Here is a 21,217-nt window from a genome sequence, read left to right on the forward strand (position 1 = left end):
ATTGGCTGATAATTGTATTCATATTATAACCTATTTTATAAATGTCGTCATTTATTCACAATTGCCGATGAACATAAACATCGTCAGAGTTTGTTGCAGTCGGAGCTGATGAAGGGACATAATGGCAGAGAGGCAGAGAGACCAACCACCTAAATTGAGGTCTTATTTGGTTACATTTTACCAAGCTAACTAAACTGCTGAATGAAGTCACTGAAGTGGAATTTTCTACAAATGATCACATAAACATAGTGACAAAGTCCCGACTGTTCTGAGGCCAAAGTATATGTTTTATAGCTCCGGGTGTCAGTCCAGTGAATCGATATGTCTCCATATTAGAGCCTGGCTGCTTTGTGCCACATCACGGTGCTGCTATTGTCTGCCTCTGGGTTTAGCTCCACTCACGTCCTCTGTGTTTTGAATTGGGTCTAATAAGCAGCGTTTGTGTTCCAGTCTCCTCTGACTGTCTTTGGTTCTTTTGGATGATGCTTTTTGAGCTACTAAGTTGCCAAGTTTTGCAATAAATTAATCATACAAAAACAATTCATAAGCTATTTTTCAGAAGAAAGCGGTAAACACTGCCTCACAGCTGTAACACACAACTTGCAGCTCACATTCACAGCTGTGAAAATGAAAGCACGCTCTTTCATTTGTAGCAGTTCATGTATCATAACATAATTAATAAAAACCCCATCTGGTTCTTATTGTGTTCCAAAAATATTTAAAAATATTTATGTTTAAGAAGTTAATCATTTATTCGTTGAGCTCTGAAGAAATTCCCTTGAATCTTTCAAGTCACATGACGTTTTACAAGAATGGGCTGTTTGGACAGCGGGGTGTTTTTCTGTATATCCATCAGTTGAAAGATGACATAACTGAGATGTCATTTAATACGCTTAATAGACATTTTTATGTTTCACAGCTAACAAGAAAATTGATTAATTTCATTGGCTATTCTAGGATGTTCCTTGTAGAGAGCAAACACCAAACCCTTTTTTAAAAATTGTGTCACTTTGGATCATGTTGAAATTTAGCAGCTTGTGTAAGATTTGTTATTTCATCAACCTCAAACTTTTAATAGCTCAGTATTTGCATTGTAAATGTAAGAGAGGGGAAAGTTGTGTTCATTTCCTTTATAGCCCAGTTAATGTGTTTGCAGAGGCAAAGATTGAAAGAGCTGTTGTGTGGCAGTCCTTAAACATTTCCCAGCAGCAAATGTGTAAAGAATTATGATTGTGCGGGTCGCCGACAGCTACCTGGTTCTGGACAGTTTGTCCTTGCAGTCCTCTGCAAAGCTGGGCTCTCATGGGGAACTGATGCAAAAGCTCGGAAGCAGTCAAAGCAGTGTCACATTTGGAGACATTGTGGAGGTGGATGCTTTGCATTTCCAAAAGAAATCACTACTTTTGTTTTTGTGAGGTAGCACAGCAGTCAATGTGCTGTACAGTTTGTGTGTTCGGACGCATCCAGCATGCATTACTGCAGCTACAGTAGGTTTAAAGAAAGAAGGAAGAAAATTTGACTTTTATCCACGTTTCACATTCATCTCTTACTTTATCCATTATCAGTGTTACTCAAATCCTTTTGGTTCTTTGTCTTTCTGTAATGTAATAAAAACCTGGAGATGATTAGTAACAGCTAAACAAACACACATGTGTGTATGTGTGCATTTGCTTAGCTGAAAAATTTGCCCTAGTTCTGCTGGAAAGATTTGAACATTAATGCCAGCGCCAGTAAGAGGATCATGGTAAACAATGCAACGTTTTACCGTGCAGCTTTGTTGCTTCCCTTTGGTACAAATCACCATTCTTAGACACACCTTGTACCATTAAACAGCAAGAACAGTGAGTTTTGTTTTATCAGCAGCACAAGGTTAAAGGCACCACAGATGAGATGAGAATGACGTGGCTCCGTGGTAAACAAATGTAACGCAGAGACACTGAGTTTAATTTTAACGCTTTCTGACAGCAAATGCTTGCCTCACTCTAAGAGGGTGGGATTATTCTCTCCTTTTTTTTTCAAAGAAAACTTTAGACTGTTTGTTAGACTTTCTGTCTTTTGCTGAATGTTTGTGGTGGAAACCATTTTTAACTCGTGTCTCCCCGCTGCTGTTCCAGGTGGAATATTGGCAGATATTCAGGAGGGACCACAGACACGCACAGTTTCCACTATGAACCGCGCCTTCAACAGGAAAAAAGGTGAGCACACATATCCGCCGCTTGTGTAGCTCATAAACCTGAGCTATGCCTGACATTGTTTTTTGTTAAACATCCTCAATGTGTACCTGTGTCAGTGGGCAGGGTATACCTCAAAGAACCGTGCCAGTGGTGTTACACAGTCTTTCCTACCTTCCAGGGCATCTTTGGATTCAGTTCATTTCAGTACACAACCATAATCAACTCACAGAGACTTTAAACACCCTCAACATAAATAATGCATCATAATGAAACACATGCCCACACTGGCTTTTGTTTCAGAGTGATCTGGGAATCCTTCCTGGTGGTGCATTCAAATGCTGAAGTGAGGCATCTCCATTCTTTTGTTACATGACGGTGACATTAGAGAACCCAACAGGAAATACAAATCCCTTGTGAATGTTATAGAAACTTTGAGAATTAGTTGCACTGAGTGGGACATGAAAAGTATTATGTTGAGCTCAGATTGGAGGACATTGAAAGCATCTGCTACTGCCTGAGGATGCCACAAACAGTGATCAAACTGTGGAACAGGAGAGTGGATAAACGATATCCTGATCAGGACTTCCTGTTAACCCAGCTACATCCAGTAGCCTCCTAAAATTGGCTGATGCTTCTTAGTTAGCAGATCAGTCAGTAGGTTCTCAGACTGGTTTGAAGCAGAGTGTGGGTGGGGTAGTGAAGCAAGCTGTGAGGCTGGAAAAAAGGCAACAAGAGGGATCTCTGAAGTTCCATCATTGGACCATTGAGAAAGCTGGAAAAGACAAACAGACAGCAGCTGTTTTTGAAGCTGTAGAAAATTCCAAAAATGTTTATGCTACCCTGAAGAGGATGCTTTGTTGCAGAATGTACAGTGCATCCCACCTACTTATATCTTGGACATCAGCCCTGCAAACCTAAACTACAAGAGGTCCCAGTCCCAGTTACTAAGAGTTAGGAATGCAGAGCTATAACGCGGTGATGTCACCTGGGCATTTCTTTATTTCAAGAAAGCTACAGTATCACTGAAGGGAAAGCTTGGTTTAAACATGCTCAACCACTGGTATGTTCTTTCTTTAAAAGATATTTTTAAAACAAATTCTGGCTCTTTGTCTGTGAAACAATGAAAAGAAATTCTTCAGATGCCATGGCAGGAGATAAGAAAGACCAAGCAGCTTTATCTGGATATGAAGCCCTCACTGTTAAGGTTTTGTTTATCAAGCTTTGGAAGCTTTTGGAATCATTCAATGAATCATGTGCAGAAATCTTTTTCGGTGAGGCCCAACTGCAGGGCTGCCATGGTACATTTTTCCTGTGAGCAGTTCATCAGTTTGGCAGCACTATAAAGTCTTCACGCTTGAAAAGCTCCCCGCGAAAAACAAATAAAAAAACAAACTGACTGATGTTAATGTTTATTATTTTCTCTGATGAAATGATTTCATGTTTAAGATGAAAATGATGAACCGTGCAGCTTCAAAACGCTGTTCGACAAATGTTGGCTGCGATAGATCAACAAAAACATCAAATTATTCATTAGCACAAAGCCACGGAGGACAACAAAACAGCAGAATTAGGCAGTCACGACAGCGTGTATAGATCCTGCCTCTGCAGCGTTAGACAGTTATGAGGGTTGTGCAACACTCCCGAGTCTCGAAGTGACCCTTCCCAAATGCAGAGGAGATATTTGGGACTGCCGTTTGCCAAACAGCTTGATGTGTTTACCACCATCTGTCCCGCTCCCTCTGGTGTGAATCATCAGACCTGGAGAAGCCTTAGACAGCGTTGAGGAAAAGTGTCCGGGGCCCAGGTGGTGTGCCGGGCTTTAATGATATTTGGTTTTAATTCAGTTTTTTTTTTCTTCCCCCCTCATTACATTGACTGTTTGCGAAGGTTTCTGCAAGGGCCTCACCTCACATAAAATTTCCATTTATAATTGGATGGAAATGCTGCTACATTTTTATTGAATTCCTGTGGTTTTCAGCGTAAACATGCACGTGTGCCTATACAGTGAAGGAATGATGAAAAAGATGAATCAAAGTCATCCAAAGGCATGGTGTGAAGGACTCAAAGCAGACAGGTGAGGGCTGCTGCTGAAAGGAAAATCAGTCACAGAGAAGGCAAACATGCTCACGGGCAGACGGTCAAACTGACCACCTTTAACTGCTTACAGCTCTAACCAGTTCCTCCTTTTACGTTTCTGCCATAACAGCATGCTAAAGCTTTTTCACTAAACAGAAGGACAGCAGCTTTCTGACCTCCACCATGCACTATTACATCAGAATAGCAACAGATGCCTGACCCTTAGGCTTCTCTGCAGATTTAATTTCTGCAACACTTGTTACTGTCAGACTTTAGCAGATGGTGCCAAGAGGTTCAAGAATTCACAGTATATGATAAAAGCTTTCCCCTCCCAGAAAGATAAGACCCTCTTATTCGAGAGCATGGACCAAAATATTGAAAAAAGTATCTATAGCCAGTCATGTGTGTGTGCACGGTATATTTCACCGCTTGCATTCAAGCTCCGTGGACCTTGATGCTGCAGCCTTCCTTTTGCAAGCCAGACCGAATGTTGATAAACAGCTTTAATGTCACCTCCAGTTTTATCCTCAAAATATCCTTAGACAAAAATGTGAATGAAGGCATGGAATAAATGTTTGAATTAACCGGTACCTTTTAAGTGATCGAAATAAAAATCATGTAATGAGAATGAGAGGAAGATGTGAGGTTTGTAACTCCTTTGGGAACATGACTTCCTCAGTCTCCTAATAATCTGAGCACAGCTGTGCTTAGCACATTTCCATCAATCCTAAATATCAACGGATGTGCAATATTTCATCTGCAGCCCGGCAGCCTCCTGCATGAGCTGAACAAAAGTTTATTTGCCAGTGATTTCACGTTGCAGTGAATTATTCAGTCTTTGTTGAGGTCTTAATGTGACTGAAAGAGGATAATTGCCCCTTGTTGTTGATGACATCACTCTGTTCAATTATCATCTTTAGAATTTTGTGTCGTCATTTCAATTTATACACAAGAAAGGTTTACATCGTGTTAGCTGTTTTTCCTGTCACTTTTTAATTTGTAGTAGTTGACATCAATAGTCAACACATTATCCAACAGCTTTCTTCTGTTTCTGCACCTGTCCTGTCTGCCTCTGCCTCTTTGGGCTGGCAGCTGGCACCAAAAACTGGTCCACCACACTGATTTATCTTTGTTGTCTCTGTGTAGGCCTGCGTTTTGTGGGCGCGAACACGTCTAGCAGGTATTACCTGCAGGGATCTTGATCATTTTTATCTCCTGTGCTGATCGCTCCATGGTCCTGGACGTGACTTGCACTAAAGAGTTGAACTCTATGAGAAGCACTTAAAAACATTGCTCTTTTAGCTTGTGAGGTACCATCATTGTATCCTACTGAGTTTTTTAAGTGATGGCATGACGTTGCAAATGATGACTGTTTAACTCTTCAATGCTGATTACTTCTAATGCAATCCTGTCTGTAGGCAGCGTTTGCTGTCGGGCATAGGATTATTTTGGGCAGGCCAGGAAGTCAAACTTGGCCGCCGTCCCAGCAGAACAGCTGATCTTAGTGTTAGAGATCTCTGGGCTGGGCTTTCTAAGCTACATTAGCTCACTCAGTGTTGCCGTTCCTGGGCACGCTGCTTTGCAGCCCACCTCCACCTCATCTCCACCTTTCATGCTATGTTTGAAGTAATCCATGTCATCGCTGTCTGTCACTGACGCTGCTCTGTTATTGGCTGAGACTGATGTGGCTTTCCAACATTCCAGTTTCCTGTTAGAGGAAGAAGAGTTATTTGATTCCTCAACAGAGCCATACTGCTATGGTATTTCCATTCCCAGTAATTTATATAAATATATGATCTCCTTGTGATTGCGATGGTCCTGACTGAAGTTCAGATTTTGTTGCACAGACACGTTGATTTCACCTTATGGTCATTTTGATGGATGTGTTTTATGGTGCCATTTAACTGTTTTGAATCCTGTTGAGCAAAAAAGAAGTAAATAATAAAACAAGTATTAAGAAGTATTGAACTGGGAGGTAAAAGTACCAAACAAAGTGCTCTTACTTACCAAGCTGCACTTACGTTACCTCAGGTAGTGCAGCAACAATTCTGATTTGCCAGTATTAAATTCTCATAAATTGTTATTATTTTTAATCAAATAAAAGCAATAGGTTTCTTTAAAAAAATTGTGAGGCAGTGTGTTTATTCTGTGGTTTGAATGCTGAGCATGTTCTCACCCTATCATTGAATATTGTTGCTTTGTCCAATGCTGCTGGCAAAAGCTGTCCTGATGGACCGGCCAAGAGATAAGTGGCGTTTTTTTAAAAAGAGACATACTCCTTTTGGGAGCTAGAACGATTGGTGGTGCAGTTACATCATTTAAGAAAATATCATTGGGTTTTCTGTGTTAAAATATCCCCTACACATGAACCCTGCACAATACAAAATGATACTGAGCCACTGTGTTTAAATGTGACAGAGTACTTAAAGCAGTATTATGTGCTTTAAGTACCTTTTCTGTAATCTGATGCTTCATGGCACCGATATCAAGGGACACTTTGTACCAGAGAAGCATTTTTTTTTTACTAGAAAGAGTGTTTTGTTTAACAGTTGTAGTGCAGATAAGCTCATTAGATCCATCCTAATGAGCATTAAAAAGTATGTTTGAAATAATTTTGCCTTGCTACTACTGAAAGACGACTCCTAACTAATCTAATATTTCTGTATTAAATTAAAAAAAGAAATTCTGTGGAAATGTTGCGGTAACGCAAGCTTGAAAAACGTTGTTGGACTCGTAGCATTGGACAGCGCACTGATTCGCTGCACTGTCTTGCGATATTAGACGGCGGTACAGCCCGGACCACTTTCAACTTCACTTGATATCTCTGCAACACAACACACAGGCATCACAAAGCTGTGGTCTCTATTGAAAGATTTAGTTCATTTTAGAAGGTTTTGAACATTTTAAAATGAGGGCTTTGAAAAGCTTTACACAAAAGTACCTTTAACAAAATTTCTGCAGAAGCTCAGCTGGTTAATGAGTTCTCAATCAGTCCAACTGCAAGATGACTTTTATTGCAATATCTACATGGCTACAGATAGTTGCTGAGTCCTCTAACATATAATAAACTAAAGTTAATGAAAAGAGGATTGTGCATGTGTTCTTTTTGTTCTTATTGTTACCATAAAAACGGTCAGATGTTCTCTATCCGCCATTATGATTATATTTAACTGAAAGCACCCACATAGAAAATTAGATATGGATGGATGGGCTTTTTAATTTTGCCGTGGCCATCACAGCTGAATGGCTGGACTAAATAAATACCAGTCCAAGTGATGTTCATTCCTGGAATGATCCCTCTAACTATTACACAAGCCATCATTATTGGTTTGCGATATGATCGGCGCACAAATAAGTAGTAACAGTTTAATTCATGCATGTCTGATTGCCTTGTCCTGAGAGAACACTGCAGTATGAGAGGAGAGGCTGTACTGTCCTTGCCTTAACATCTGCTCTGACAGTGTTATTTTGTAAAGCCGCACGGCCATTTGCATGATCCTTAAGCATTTCCTTTTTCAGCCTTGTAAAATCTGCATTAGCTCTGAATGAGCCTGGACTTTTTTCCTACAGTCAATATTTGCAGTTTTCCCTTCATTTTAAATTCAGTTCCCATAGTTTTTTGGCAGAATGGTGGAGTCGTATTACAATAATTTACAGGAGCTTGACACAAAATCATAAGCATTTGTAGAACATAATTAACTTCAATACAGTAGCTCTGCAATAATGAAACCACAGTGAACCTTGTAATGTTCAGTTTGTTCTTGCAGAGAGCTTTAATTTCTGAGGCACTGTATTGCAGTGTTGTTGTACTGACTTGAATTAAATTGCAGGGCAGTTGTGACATTTTTGTCCATTTCCCCAAATGTACTGTATATGATGAAGGCGAAACCTCAAGAGATTTCTTCTCAGAAGAATTACTGTCCCCATGTCTATGTGATTGCAACATTTTTACTTCATTTATGTAGCTCACCACATTCTAAACTGTACTTCTTTTTGAGAAGTACAGTTTAAACTCTCCAAGTCTTTATCTCAGTGTAACACTCTCCCACACGTCTGCAGTTGAATTGTGGTTTAGGTCTGCTCTGCTTGGAGCCCATTTGAAGTTGTCTTCTGCTTGATGGAGAACTGTGCATAGCCAGCACACTCATTGTGTGTCATTGATTGAGCACTGCAGTGAATTAGTCTATTGCCTGCACTCGTCTTGTGGCCGTATAAAAAAATAAATAAATAAAAAAATGTGCACTTACAGCGTGGCACTCAAGCTCGACAAGGCAAGTACAAGGAATATTAGGCAGTTTCTCTGTGACCACAATACTTCATGCAATTTTTGACTTAAGCACTTCATTATTTTTCTAATTAGCTTTAGTAGTAACAGACATCCATCCATCCACCCATCAATCCATTTTTTTAAACGCTTATCCAATTCAAGGTCGAGCTGAGGTCGGAGTCTGTCCCGGCTTAGTACAGTCATTGTATTATATTATTAATAGCAGAAATTCCCATTGTTGTTTCATGCAGTAATGCCAATATTTGCAAAGTTCTACACAGAAAAACAAGAGACAAAGCCTGGATTTAATTTAATGACACACTATTTAAATCACTTGATACAGAAATACAACATTAAAGATCTTAAAAATAGATCGAGGAACTGAACAGCAAATTACAAAATACAATTTCTGTGCTTTTCAGATTTGCTTTTTTTTTCTTACTAAATACATTTTAAAATTCATTTTTAATCCACGTATATTAATGTATTTATTTTTGTATTACTTAATAAAGAAAAATAAAAATAAAATACAGAAGCAAACAAGATTGCATGAAATAAATAATGCCCAAATGCAAAGAGAACATAATAAGTAAATGCAAAACCTAAAATTTAAGAACAATTGAAGGAATAATGAACGCATTATTTGGTCATTTTAATCCACAGGTACGTGTATTGTGTCTGGTGCATTTTTATTTGCAACACTTTCATGGATTTCACTCAATGTAGTTTTAAAGTTGATAAAGTAAATGCAGTATTTTTTTCTTCACACTGTTGACATGGACATGAAGAACTTTAAAAGTAGAGCTTGAGATGAAGAAACTATGTGAGAAATCATGAAATACAACTGTTAGCTTGTGGATAAGATATTTTTTTGGTAATGGTCTATTAGATGAAACTGCTGGACAACAAGGGTGTTGGTCTCGTTTCCTTCCAGTGCACCACATTAAAATGTTTATCAGGCAATCTCGTGTTCAGTTGTTTTTCTTTTGTTAATTAATGAAAGCCTTGAAGGCAGCATTTCCCCAGTTAGTTCAAACCTTGGTGAACTTTGTTCTTTTCTTCACCATTATTAGTGAAACCTGCAGTGGAGGACCATCACTTCTCCAAAGCTGCTTCTCTGTATTGTTTCAGTGTGAAATTTTACTTTTAGCCAGAAGCAAACGTTGTTTATTTCTTTTATTTTTACTCTAGTCCAACGATTAAACCATTTATATCTGTCTACTCTGTGTAATTAGAGCAGGCATTCATGGGCGGTATTTCTGCTGCTAGTTCACCAGCTTGCCAATAGATTTTCAACACGAGGCAGTTTTCGAAAATAAAGCAGTATTCTGGAACAATAATGGATCACTTTTGGGTGAAGTTGTTTACAGTAATTCATTATACTTAGAACTTAAAGCTTCTTTCTTTTTTTCTCCTTTTCAACCAGCATGCTTACTTATGGTATACAATGCCACATTGGATTTTAAATCAAACCATCAAGATGGGATGCAGTCTACACTTTTGTTATTTCAAGCTTTACTTCAAAGGGTTTCACTTCAGTTTTGTCATAACTGAATAGTATGATCTGGACTTGGTCATTGAAGAATATGCCATTTCTTGTCTTGGATTGTACTTTGCTTTGGGTCGTTATCCATTCTTATTGTGAAGTACCATCTAATCAGTTATGCAGCATTTGTGTGAATGTGAGCAGAGAGTGTAGCTGAATTCATCCTGTCGCTGCTGAACACCAGATTCTCACCAGGTTTCATTGGCAGTCATAAATACCCATCCTGTAATATTGCCTCTGCCATGTTTGACAAATAATATGGTATGTTTCAAATCAGTGTTTGAAGTCGAGACTCCTGTAGAAGTTTTCTGCTAAAGTCAAATCTAATCTGGCCTTCCTGTTCTTGAGTGTAACCAGTGGTGTTTGCACCTTGTTGTAAAGCTTTATATTTCCTTGCATAAAGACATCTCTTGAAAACAAACTATCATATGGGCACCTCCTCTAGACTGTTCTTGAAGTGTTATTTTAGCTTTGGAAATAATTCTGTCACCATGCACTTTACATATTTTCTGTGGTCTTTCAAGCCGGTTCATTCCTTCTTTTTAAGAATGAAGGAAACTGTTTGGTCATTCCTAAGTTTTTTTGCTGTCTCTCTGATATATTAATTTTGTTTTTTTTCAGCCTGTGCATGAACGGACTGACACCTCTTTGTACATCCTATTGAGATTTCTAATCAACAGCCACCAATTTCAACATTTTGAAATCAACTTTAGACTTTTTTTTTCCCTCTTAACCTGTCATGGAATAACCAGGAAACATGCATCACCTGGCCACAAAGTTGCTTCGCAATCAATTGGCCAGTTAACTTTGAGCCTCTGAAAATGGGACAGTACGTATAATAGTGTCTACAATGCCTAAACAGTTAATGCAGTACCTTTATTAAACCTGTTGAATTAAAGTTGAAGGTCTGCACTTCATTCAGATTTTAATAGTTTCATGTAAAAGCCACTGGGGTGGTGTACAGCAGCAAAATTTCAAGGACCTATTATGGACATGGCCCTAACTGTCCATATGTATTCATAAAGTAAATACCCAGGCTCATATTCTCAGGAATAAGTATAAAATAGGCAGTGTTTTTGAAGGAGATCATTCTGTGATGTGAAAGATATGTGAAGACAGCTCTTGTTAATAAAAGTTGGAGCTGCAGTACATGCATGAAGGACTTGTGACCTTTATGCAACAGAACCTGTCGCTCCAAAGTACATTACACTGTGACAGAGGAGCAGCGACACTTTTCCGGCTGTCAGCCCTTAAATTTTCCCTCATCTCCACCCAACACTTGACAGTTCATCCACACAAAGTTGACCTTCAGATTCCACGACTGTTCCACACGCCCCAACAGTTATTTCAACTGTAGACATCACTGTGGCCAGTTTTTGTCATGCTCACATAGCTGCCATTTTAAACAGCAAAGAGAGACAAAAAGCATCCCCCTCTCCTTTCATCAGAGCAGTGTGTGCTGACACCTTAAAATAATGCCAGCCTACCTGCCATGCGGCTGTGTCAGCCCGCACAGCATCTCTTCCGTCCTTTCGCTTGACTCTTTCTTGGAATTTAGAGTTTGTTGCGGTAAAAGTAGGGAGGAGGTCCTTCATTCCTATGTCAGTTTTCATTCACGCTTCCCACTAGGAAATTGATTGTGCTTTAGAGGAGGCCATTGCAAGGTGTAAGCAGGTTTAATCTCATTGCACAGCTGTTAAGTAAACCTGGAAGGAATACAGTTTAAGTAGAGAAAAGTTCACAGTGCAGTGCCGAAAACAGCAAACAAACCACCACACTGATGTGTTTGTGTTGTTTAGCTGTAAGGCTGTGGGCATGTTTGCCATCAAAATGAATTGCAGAGGCATAAAATGAACTTTTTCAAAAATTTTAGTCTAAAGTTTAAAGTTTAGTCTAAGTTTGGCTCCTCTGAAGCAAAACAGAGTGTGCAAATCTTATTCTTTGTCCAGTATTCACTTCTTGTCTTTATATTGTTTTTTTTTTTTAAACATACTAGTAGTGCAGCAAAAATAACTGCAAAGTGCAGCTTTTTGTTATTTGTCCAAAGTAATTTATTTGGCAAAATTTGGAGCTATTAATTTCAATTATTTTAGTATTTTTATTTTATTTTTTTATTTATGTGGATATATTACATTTGTAGCATTCATTGTTTTTAATTTTTCTTTTCATTTTTTTGTAATAAAATTAGTTATTTGTAAAAGACTGGATATGAATAACTTGAGCTTGATATATAACATTAAACTACGATATATTTCTAACTAACAAGCTCATTCTCTTTCTCTTGACAACTGAAGAAAGAAAACATTTTGTGATGCCCAGTCAAGTTGAAAGAAAAGCAGATGTGAAATGTGAAAGTGAGGTCGGAGGTCAAATGTGACATGATATTTTGATGCAGGCTTTAATATTATATTTAAACGCCCATACACCAGTATAATTTCATAAATGTTGCCAATACAAACTAAGACAGTCAGGTTTTAATCACAATTTTGGAGATAAAAGCAATTTATGACAATTTGACCTCATTTGACCTTAATGAAGAGGTCAGAGGTCCAAGGTAATGTGATATTTCGAATCCCCATGTATCATTCACTACGTGCTGATGTGTTTTCAATGCAGACAGTGGCAGTAAGAAACATAGTTTTAAATCCTGCTATATGGCATTAATATCACTTTGACCTGTAGATGAGTCTGTTGACACTAAGGAGAGGTCAGAGGTCAGATAGTGCTAAGGGGTTTTTCTTTTGTCAACTTTTGACCAATATATCATTAAGGTGACCTTGAAGAACTCAGTGGATGGAAGCCAAATTTTAATGGCTGTTAATATAACCCCACTCTGCAAACCTAGCAGATATTTCAGAATTATTAAAAACTTTTTCAGCTGTTGTGTTTACAGACAGAATGACTGAATGACACGCAAACCCTACAAAAAGATAACCTCCTTGGCGCAGATAATGATGGGTAGCTCAAGACTTCTGCACAGTACTGTGTTGTATTCATTTGGATAAATTATTTTTAAAATAAACAATTTAATAAACTTAATGTGATTCATATTTCCCCATCAAAAATTAATCAAACAAGTCAACACAGTTTGCCTTACAGGGAGTGCAGAATTATTAGGCAAGTTGTATTTTTGAGGAATAATTTTATTATTGAACAACAACCATGTTCTCAATGAACCCAAAAAACTCATTAATATCAAAGCTGAATGTTTTTGGAAGTAGTTTTTAGTTTGTTTTAGTTTTAGCTATTTTAGGGGATATCTGTGTGTGCAGGTGACTATTACTGTGCATAATTATTAGACAACTTAACAAAAACAAATATATACCCATTTCAATTATTTATTTTTACCAGTGAAACCAATATAACATCTCCACATTCACAAATATACATTTCTGACATTCAAAAACAAAACCAAAACAAATCAGCGACTAATATAGCCACCTTTCTTTGCAAGGACACTCAAAAGCCTGCCATCCATGGATTCTGTCAGTGTTTTGATCTGTTCACCATCAACATTGCGTGCAGCAGCAACCACAGCCTCCCAGACACTGTTCAGAGAGGTGTACTGTTTTCCCTCCTTGTAAACCTCACATTTGATGATGGACCACAGGTTCTCAATGGGGTTCAGATCAGGTGAACAAGGAGGCCATGTCATTAGTTTTTCTTCTTTTATACCCTTTCTTGCCAGCCACGCTGTGGAGTACTTGGACGCGTGTGATGGAGCATTGTCCTGCATAAAAGTCATGTTTTTCTTGAAGGATGCAGACTTCTTCCTGTACCACTGCTTGAAGAAGGTGTCTTCCAGAAACTGGCAGTAGGACTGGGAGTTGAGCTTGACTCCATCCTCAACCCGAAAAAGGCCCCACAAGCTCATCTTTGATGATACCAGCCCAAACCAGTACTCCACCTCCACCTTGCTGGCCTCTGAGTCGGACTGGAGCTCTCTGCCCTTTACCAATCCAGCCACGGGCCCATCCATCTGGCCCATCAAGACTCACTCTCATTTCATCAGTCCATAAAACCTTGGAAAAATCAGTCTTGAGATATTTCTTGGCCCAGTCTTGACGTTTCAGCTTGTGTGTCTTGTTCAGTGGTGGTCGCTCTTTCAGCCTTTCTTACCTTGGCCATGTCTCTGAGTATTGCACACCTTGTGCTTTTGGGCACTCCAGTGATGTTGCAGCTCTGAAATATGGCCAAACTGGTGGCAAGTGGCATCTTGGCAGCTGCACGCTTGACTTTTCTCAGTTCATGGGCAGTTATTTTGCGCCTTGGTTTTTCCACACGCTTCTTGCGACCCTGTTGACTATTTTGAATGAAACGCTTGATTGTTCGATGATCACGCTTCAGAAGCTTTGCAATTTTAAGACTGCTGCATCCCTCTGCAAGATATCTCACTATTTTTGACTTTTCTGAGCCTGTCAAGTCCTTCTTTTGACCCATTTTGCCAAAGGAAAGGAAGTTGCCTAATAATTATGCACACCTGATATAGGGTGTTGATGTCATTAGACCACACCCCTTCTCATTACAGAGATGCACATCACCTAATATGCTTAATTGGTAGTAGGCTTTGGAGCCTATACAGCTTGGAGTAAGACAACATGCATGAAGAGGATGATGTGGACAAAATACTCATTTGCCTAATAATTCTGCACTCCCTGTATATCTGTAAAAATAGTCAGCCACATTAACCCAGATTGTATTGCATCCATTTAGTTTGAGTTTTAACAGCATATGAGTCAAATATTACGCATTCACAATAGTTTGTATTTGTTTTTGGCAGGTAAATATGCATCACTATAAATCTGTGAATTTAAACAATCGTTAAATAAATTATTGTAATTAAAATGTATAATCTCAAAAATTCTTCCAAAACATTTCGTCATTACATGATTACATGCTCTTTTGCCAAAGTTTTTTTGAGAATAATATTGTAGGTTAGCAGCCCTAAGCAGTCACAATTAAGCAAATGCAGTGTACCAAATTAACACTAATTAGAACAGACTTTAAAATCATCAAGCCACTTAGCCAGCACATGAATGTAAACAAAGTAATTAGCATACCTGTGCAGAGGACACGGTAAAGTTGACATCACATCGTTTGCACCTTGCATAGTCTTGATTAACGTAATCAACCTACAGGGGCCAAGTGCCCCAAGGTCACAGTCATGCATCTTTTGTCACAAGATTCATTAACGAGGCGATAAGCCGTTTATGAATGTGGAAATGAAAAGCGAAAAGAATCCTTAATCAGTGGGTGATTAAGAAATGCTGAAAACGGCATAATGGGATACTTAGGATTGTGTCATCAGTGACCTGTAATGATCTCTGAACCACCGCTCACTTTGTGTTGGTGTAAATCTTCAAAGTGTCCCCAGGGCAAATTGTAAATCACTAACTGTAGGCACTGTGGGATGATTTGCCCAACAAAAAATACACCGGTGCTAAAACTCAAGTGATTAAACACAGATTATCTTTTGATTGGCAGTGGCATTGGAGTAGTGTTTCAGCTGAGAGAGATGGCGTTTAAGGTTCTAATTTAGTTTAACCAATGCTAGCAATGCAAAAGATATTACTTTATGCAATCCTTTATCTGATGGACCCTTTTGAAAATAAATGGTTCCATTTGTATGTAGTTTCACATCTGATTAGCTCTGCAAATAGAGAACAAAGACAATACTGAACAAATTAGCAGACCACCCTATTGGTCACTTTTCATCAAAGCACTACAGACAAAATACTCCATGCTCTGTGTAACCAAATATTATGTATTTAATGATGTACTGATGTTTCAAAAGCTTCCAGATGTCTAAAAGAATGTTAAAATCAAGTTACAGTAAATACAGGATTAATTAAATTAGATGCTTTAAGAAGTATGTAATGCAGATTTATTTATTTTGTGTGAATTTCACTGCTTATTTCCAGGCTATGTAAACCCATAGATTTTAGATAAAAGATGCAATCAGCCAGAGCATACAGCTTGTCAGGCCTTAGCTTGAATATTTTGACTGTCCCCAGGTTGCTGTGTTTAAACTGGGCGTCACAGTAAGGAGTAGATCTTACTGAGAAACCAAACACACTGCATGCAATGGCATGTGGACCCCAAATTATACCCAGTTTTATTGTCTTTCTAACTCTTATTTGGTCTCTAATGTACAAAATGAACTATCAGGAATTGAAGCAATCAAACACACAGGTAACCACCTACGATTGAAGAGAGACGCCCTTGTACTGATTGTAACTAATGTGGCTAAACAGCACACAAAGTTGCTGAGTTCACCTAGCTAACAACATTCGTAAATGATGAACCAGAGATGTAATCCACTACCACACACTGACACGTACCCACACCCAGGAAAACCACCAAATTTAATACACTAAAAACACAAATAAGTGTTTCAACAGAGGGCAGCCAAGCTACCCAGCTTGCTCAGTAGGTCAACATGAGTAGCAAGTAAACTCAGACATGTAGCATAAGTAAAATGTTCGCAAAGAGGGTAGTGCACCAAAAACCTTGTGATTGCTGTGGATACAAGCAGATTTCTGTGGTCGCCTGTTGTTTGTATGACAGACACCAACTTGTCTGCAAACTGTCGCTATTTTACCTTCTGAGCTGTATTTAAATAAATGTGTAACAGACACTGCTTGCCTTCAGAGTAAAAGCTGTGCCTTACTGCTAGAACCAACACTTTTCAAAAAAATCAGCTTTTACATTGAAGTTCTTCATTTCTAGGTTTCATCGCACTTTTCAAAGTTTAATTGCTGCTTGACTTTTAGTTTGCTTGCTTCTGGAGACAAGTAAACTCCAAAAACATCTTAATGGCTGTCCACATTTGGAATACACGCTTTTTCCTAGTGATGACTCAGGTGACAGCAACACAAAGAATCTGGTTTTCTATATAGTCTGCTTGGCTACGTTAACTGTAGCTAACCTGTAAAATGCACTCTCTTTGTGTCTGCTCTGTTAGGTCCTCCACTCCTTACCTTCTCTATTTTAATCTTGTTTTTTTATATTTTGAAGTGGAGCAACAGGGCATGCATACTTATGTGATATGGAAACATTGACCACTTGCAAAGATGCATCTCCCCCCCTAATTTGCTCCACCTAGAGCACATCGGCCTCTGTTTCCTTCCATGCGTTTGCATTTTTATTGAATACAGTGCACGGCCTCTGAAATTTGCTGCGTTCAGTCTGAGCACACACAGTTTGAGAAGCGGGATTTAGACCAGTAAGTCACAGGTCCAATTACCTTTCATGCTGGATAACTCGAGGTGTGAAATTAAAATCAGCATTCTCCCTTGCCTAGCTTTCATTGGTATGCCCCTAAAAGGGTGCTCCAGTGATGCTGGTAGACCCTCACATCTGTGGCGGTGAACTGTACTTGTGATGTGAAGCTTCCAGGTGTGAATATATGGGAAAGAAGCACTGCGTCTCACAGAATGAGCCAATTTTCTCCATTTTTCCTCTTAAAGGTTCAGCTAATTTCTTCTTCTCACTGCCTCAGATTTAACCACTGAATGTATGTGGCTAATTGTACCTGTACTATATTAACTTGGGTGATTAAGTCTGTCATACTGAGTCAGCTGTCTGTATCATTTCAGATAAATCATGGATGCACACCCCAGAAGCTTTGGCCAAGCATTACATAGCCTACAATGCCAAGGTAGGTCTCTCTTTGCCTGCTACATTTTAATGAGCTCTGTCAGAGCAGGGCGACTGCAAAATAATGAAACAACGAAAAACGGTGACACTTTTATTGCAAGTTGAAGAAAAAAGCCGGTCCTTTTGTGGCTCCCACCTTTGTCTGTGTTTATTCCCTCCAGTCATGCCTGTTAAACCTCTCTGTCTGTGTGTCCCACAATGCAGTTCCCCTGATAAACACCAGGCCTTTCGTTGCACTCTCTGGTATTGTCCAGCAAATGAGCTTCACTGCCCATAGATGCATTGTTTTAGGTTGAGGCTGCATAAAAATTCCTGACAGAGACGGCTGATAAACCTCAGCCCCTCTCCTCAATGTAACAATAATTTGGATTTTTAATGGTGTTTAAATTAATTCCCTGCCCAGCACACCTCAAGTACTGTCAAAAAATTGATACCGTTGTATTTGTCTCTCATAGCAGCTGTTGTCTCTTGGTGCTGTGATGCGGGGAAGGAAATCTTCCTCATCAAAGTTTAATTTGAAGGAGACTCTGTGTCTTTTAGCCTTCTTGATTTGTTTATTTTTAATGAGTGTGTGTGAACAGAGGGGGATTTAAGTAAAGTGGCACATGCATATGTCAAAATAGGTAAGAACTCTTGGATCTGATGCAAGACTAACTTGTAATAAAATGGCTCTCAGGCTTGCCTGGAATCAGGATATATTATAAAACACTTGAAAAAAAGGTGTTTTTCAAATATCCAGCGAACACCCCTGGAAGGAGGGACTGTGTCCCTTGGGGAGGACTCCCCTGTCAGGCTGGTTTTCTGCTTCATTTCGACAGAGTTTTCCTGCTATGAGGCACGAAATCTGTCAGCCTACATTCTTGTGCTTCACAAATGCGATGCTGGAACGGAGGTGGAACTCCAAGACTGCCTCCAAAATATCCCTGCAAACTGCTGAAGCTCCCTTCCTGCATGCAGCAAAGAAGCAAAGGAAGCCAGCAGAAGGCACATCTCTAAAATCAAAGCACATTGTCAGTTCCTATACTCGCTGTACTGTCGGCTTTTACTGATGAGATCCCCGTCTGGTTAAATTTGCTGAGATCTGAGTAAACGGCTCATCAGTGAAGGAATTGGGGGGGAAGTGCTGAGAATGTGCTTGGCATGATCTTCCAGGTTTCAAGCACTCAGGACTGTAAAAATAAGCTCAGCTAGCAGTTCACTGAACAATGTGCCAGATAGTTAGAGCAGAGAGAAAGAGCTCCCTTTTAGCCTCAAGAAAATGAACCTTTTTTCTTTATTTTCAAACGTTTACAAAGATGTGAAATCTTTGATAACTTCAATCATTTCGATTTGACGGCACTTCAAAACTTTCATGAACTGAACCTGAGATCAAATCCTAACTGTGATATAACAAGAAAATACTAGAATTTGACTCACTAAAATCTGAATTTCTTGGAGGAGCTACACCACACAGTAGACAAAAATAACTATAAATAATGTTTTGAAACCTAACCGCATCGCAAACATGATCTAATATTTTATATTGTTAAGTGCGACCTAGCAGACAGCTACAAACTACAGCTCCTTTTGTCAGAACACCTGCATATCAAGTAGCCACTCCCCTAAACTTTATCTCTGGCAATGATCTAATGGCCCTTCAATAACCATCCAGTTATCAGAAGGGAGAAAACAATCCATAGAGCCCAAATCTGGAGTTTATCCCAGCTGTCACAGGGCGAGAGGCTTGGGTACACCCCAGACAAGTTGCCAATCTGTTGCAGAGCTAACACAGAGAGATGGATCTCCTTCTGTGGGAGGAAGCAAGGGAGAACTCATGCAGGCACAGGGAGAACAGGTACACTCCACACAGAAAGACCCCGGGTGGGATTTGAACTCAGGATCTTCTTGCTGTGAGGCAACAGTGCATCCACCCACCGTGATGCCCCTGGTGTAAATATAGGCTGAGAAATAACTTCAGTAATGCTTGCAGGTGATAATGAGCTAATTGGAACTAAAACTGGTGACTGATGGCTGATTAAAGCATGCTCATCTGTTTTATGGTTTAAGATCCTTCGGGTAAAGACTGAATTGGGAATACACAGAATGATGGACTTCATGTTTTTCGTTCACTGAAATCACAATTAAGTGATTGTTCCTTTGGTAAAACAGAAGCAAAGAAAAACAAGCAAATTAAAAGAAGCTGGAAAGAGATTTGAAAGTTATTTCCATCTGCGCTAGAAAAATGACTGAAATGATTCATTTATTATCAAAGTGGTTAGTTGCTGATGAATTTTCTTCTTTTGTAATTTAGTAAACAAATTCCTAAGAGGAATAAAATATGTATATCAAATTACTTTAATTGATCATGTTTGAGTTCAATTTACAAACAATTGTAAAACAGGTAGCACAGGAAGTCTCCCTCACTGATATTTGCAGCAGTATCTTTACATCCACACCAATCACAACAGATCTGCAGTTTTATATTCATGCTAAATCGTCATGCTGTCATCAGCAAATCACAGCAGCAACTTCCCAGTTAAGAACTAAGTCCACTGTTTTCAAAATGTATTACCTTTAACTTCTTACGTGGTGACAACTGCTGAGACTGAAGTGAGCTTTGATTTCGGTGGTTTCGGTGGTCTGCCAATTCTTTGATCTGATCTGACAGTTATACAAATTCTAACGGTGCTTTTTATGAGCAGCTTCAGTGTGATTGACCTGTGGGCTCAAAGAGGAAAGAGGCTGTTGAGAGGTGAATTTCAGAGCTGCTGGATTTGCCATGTCTTTCATCAGTAATCATGTCACATTCACAAGTCACTTAAATTATGCGCAACACAGATCCTGCCCTTTCTGAAGGTGTATAAGAAAAAAAAAATCTGAGAACTTTCAGCTTGGAGGAGTGAACACCGGATGGATGGTGAGTTGGAACCGAGCTCTATGTTGTGTCATCTGAGTGAACATTTGAGACCTGCCACAAGGCTGACACGTGTGTGTCTGCAGCTGAAAATGTGAATTCTTTCTGCGGGCAACGAGAGGTAGGGCCGGTTCGTTTTCAGCTGCGTGCGCCAGTTGATGGATGAGCCTCCGAGCTCTGTTTGCCTTGTGAGACCTCCCCAGTCGCAGCCCAGAATGCACTGGTCAGGAACAAGTGTTACTCCACTCTATTCTGGGCATCTGTCAGCAGCACTCCCAGAGATGAGCGTAAGTGTGGAGAGTACATTTGTCACACCGATGCAGAATGCTGACACTTTGCTCTGAAGCCTCAATCTGTCTTCTGGCTCTATTGATAAGTTGCAGTCTGGTGTTAGTTCACCTGTCTTACTGCATTTAGAAAGACGTCAGAGGCTCTCAGCCGTCGAAGAGTTACACAGACGCATTTTGGATGGAGAAGCTATATTAATTGATTCGATTTTTGACAGAAGGGTTCTTTCTTTTATAGCGCCGTCAGACATGTGCAAGATTAAAAAAAATACAAATAAATTCTCTATTTCACCTCTCGTTATTACAGCCACGGCA

At 39.4% G+C, this 21,217-nt stretch overlaps 1 protein-coding gene across 5 annotated transcripts in view; it reads left to right on the top strand.

Annotated features, from left to right (window-relative positions):
• gulp1a (GULP PTB domain containing engulfment adaptor 1a) overlaps positions 1-21,217 on the top strand; it is a 101,219-nt gene that overhangs the window by 62,059 nt on the left and 17,943 nt on the right. For all 5 annotated transcript variants that reach the window (XM_039600420.1, XM_039600418.1, XM_031757407.2 and 2 more), the window contains 2 exons: positions 2,115-2,195; positions 17,662-17,723. In XM_039600420.1, coding sequence (XP_039456354.1) covers positions 2,115-2,195; positions 17,662-17,723 — 143 coding nt within the window. The remainder of the gene's footprint in view (positions 1-2,114; positions 2,196-17,661; positions 17,724-21,217) is intronic.

This window comes from Oreochromis aureus, linkage group 16 (genome assembly GCF_013358895.1).
Source record: "Oreochromis aureus strain Israel breed Guangdong linkage group 16, ZZ_aureus, whole genome shotgun sequence".
Classification (NCBI taxonomy): Eukaryota; Metazoa; Chordata; class Actinopteri; order Cichliformes; family Cichlidae; genus Oreochromis; species Oreochromis aureus.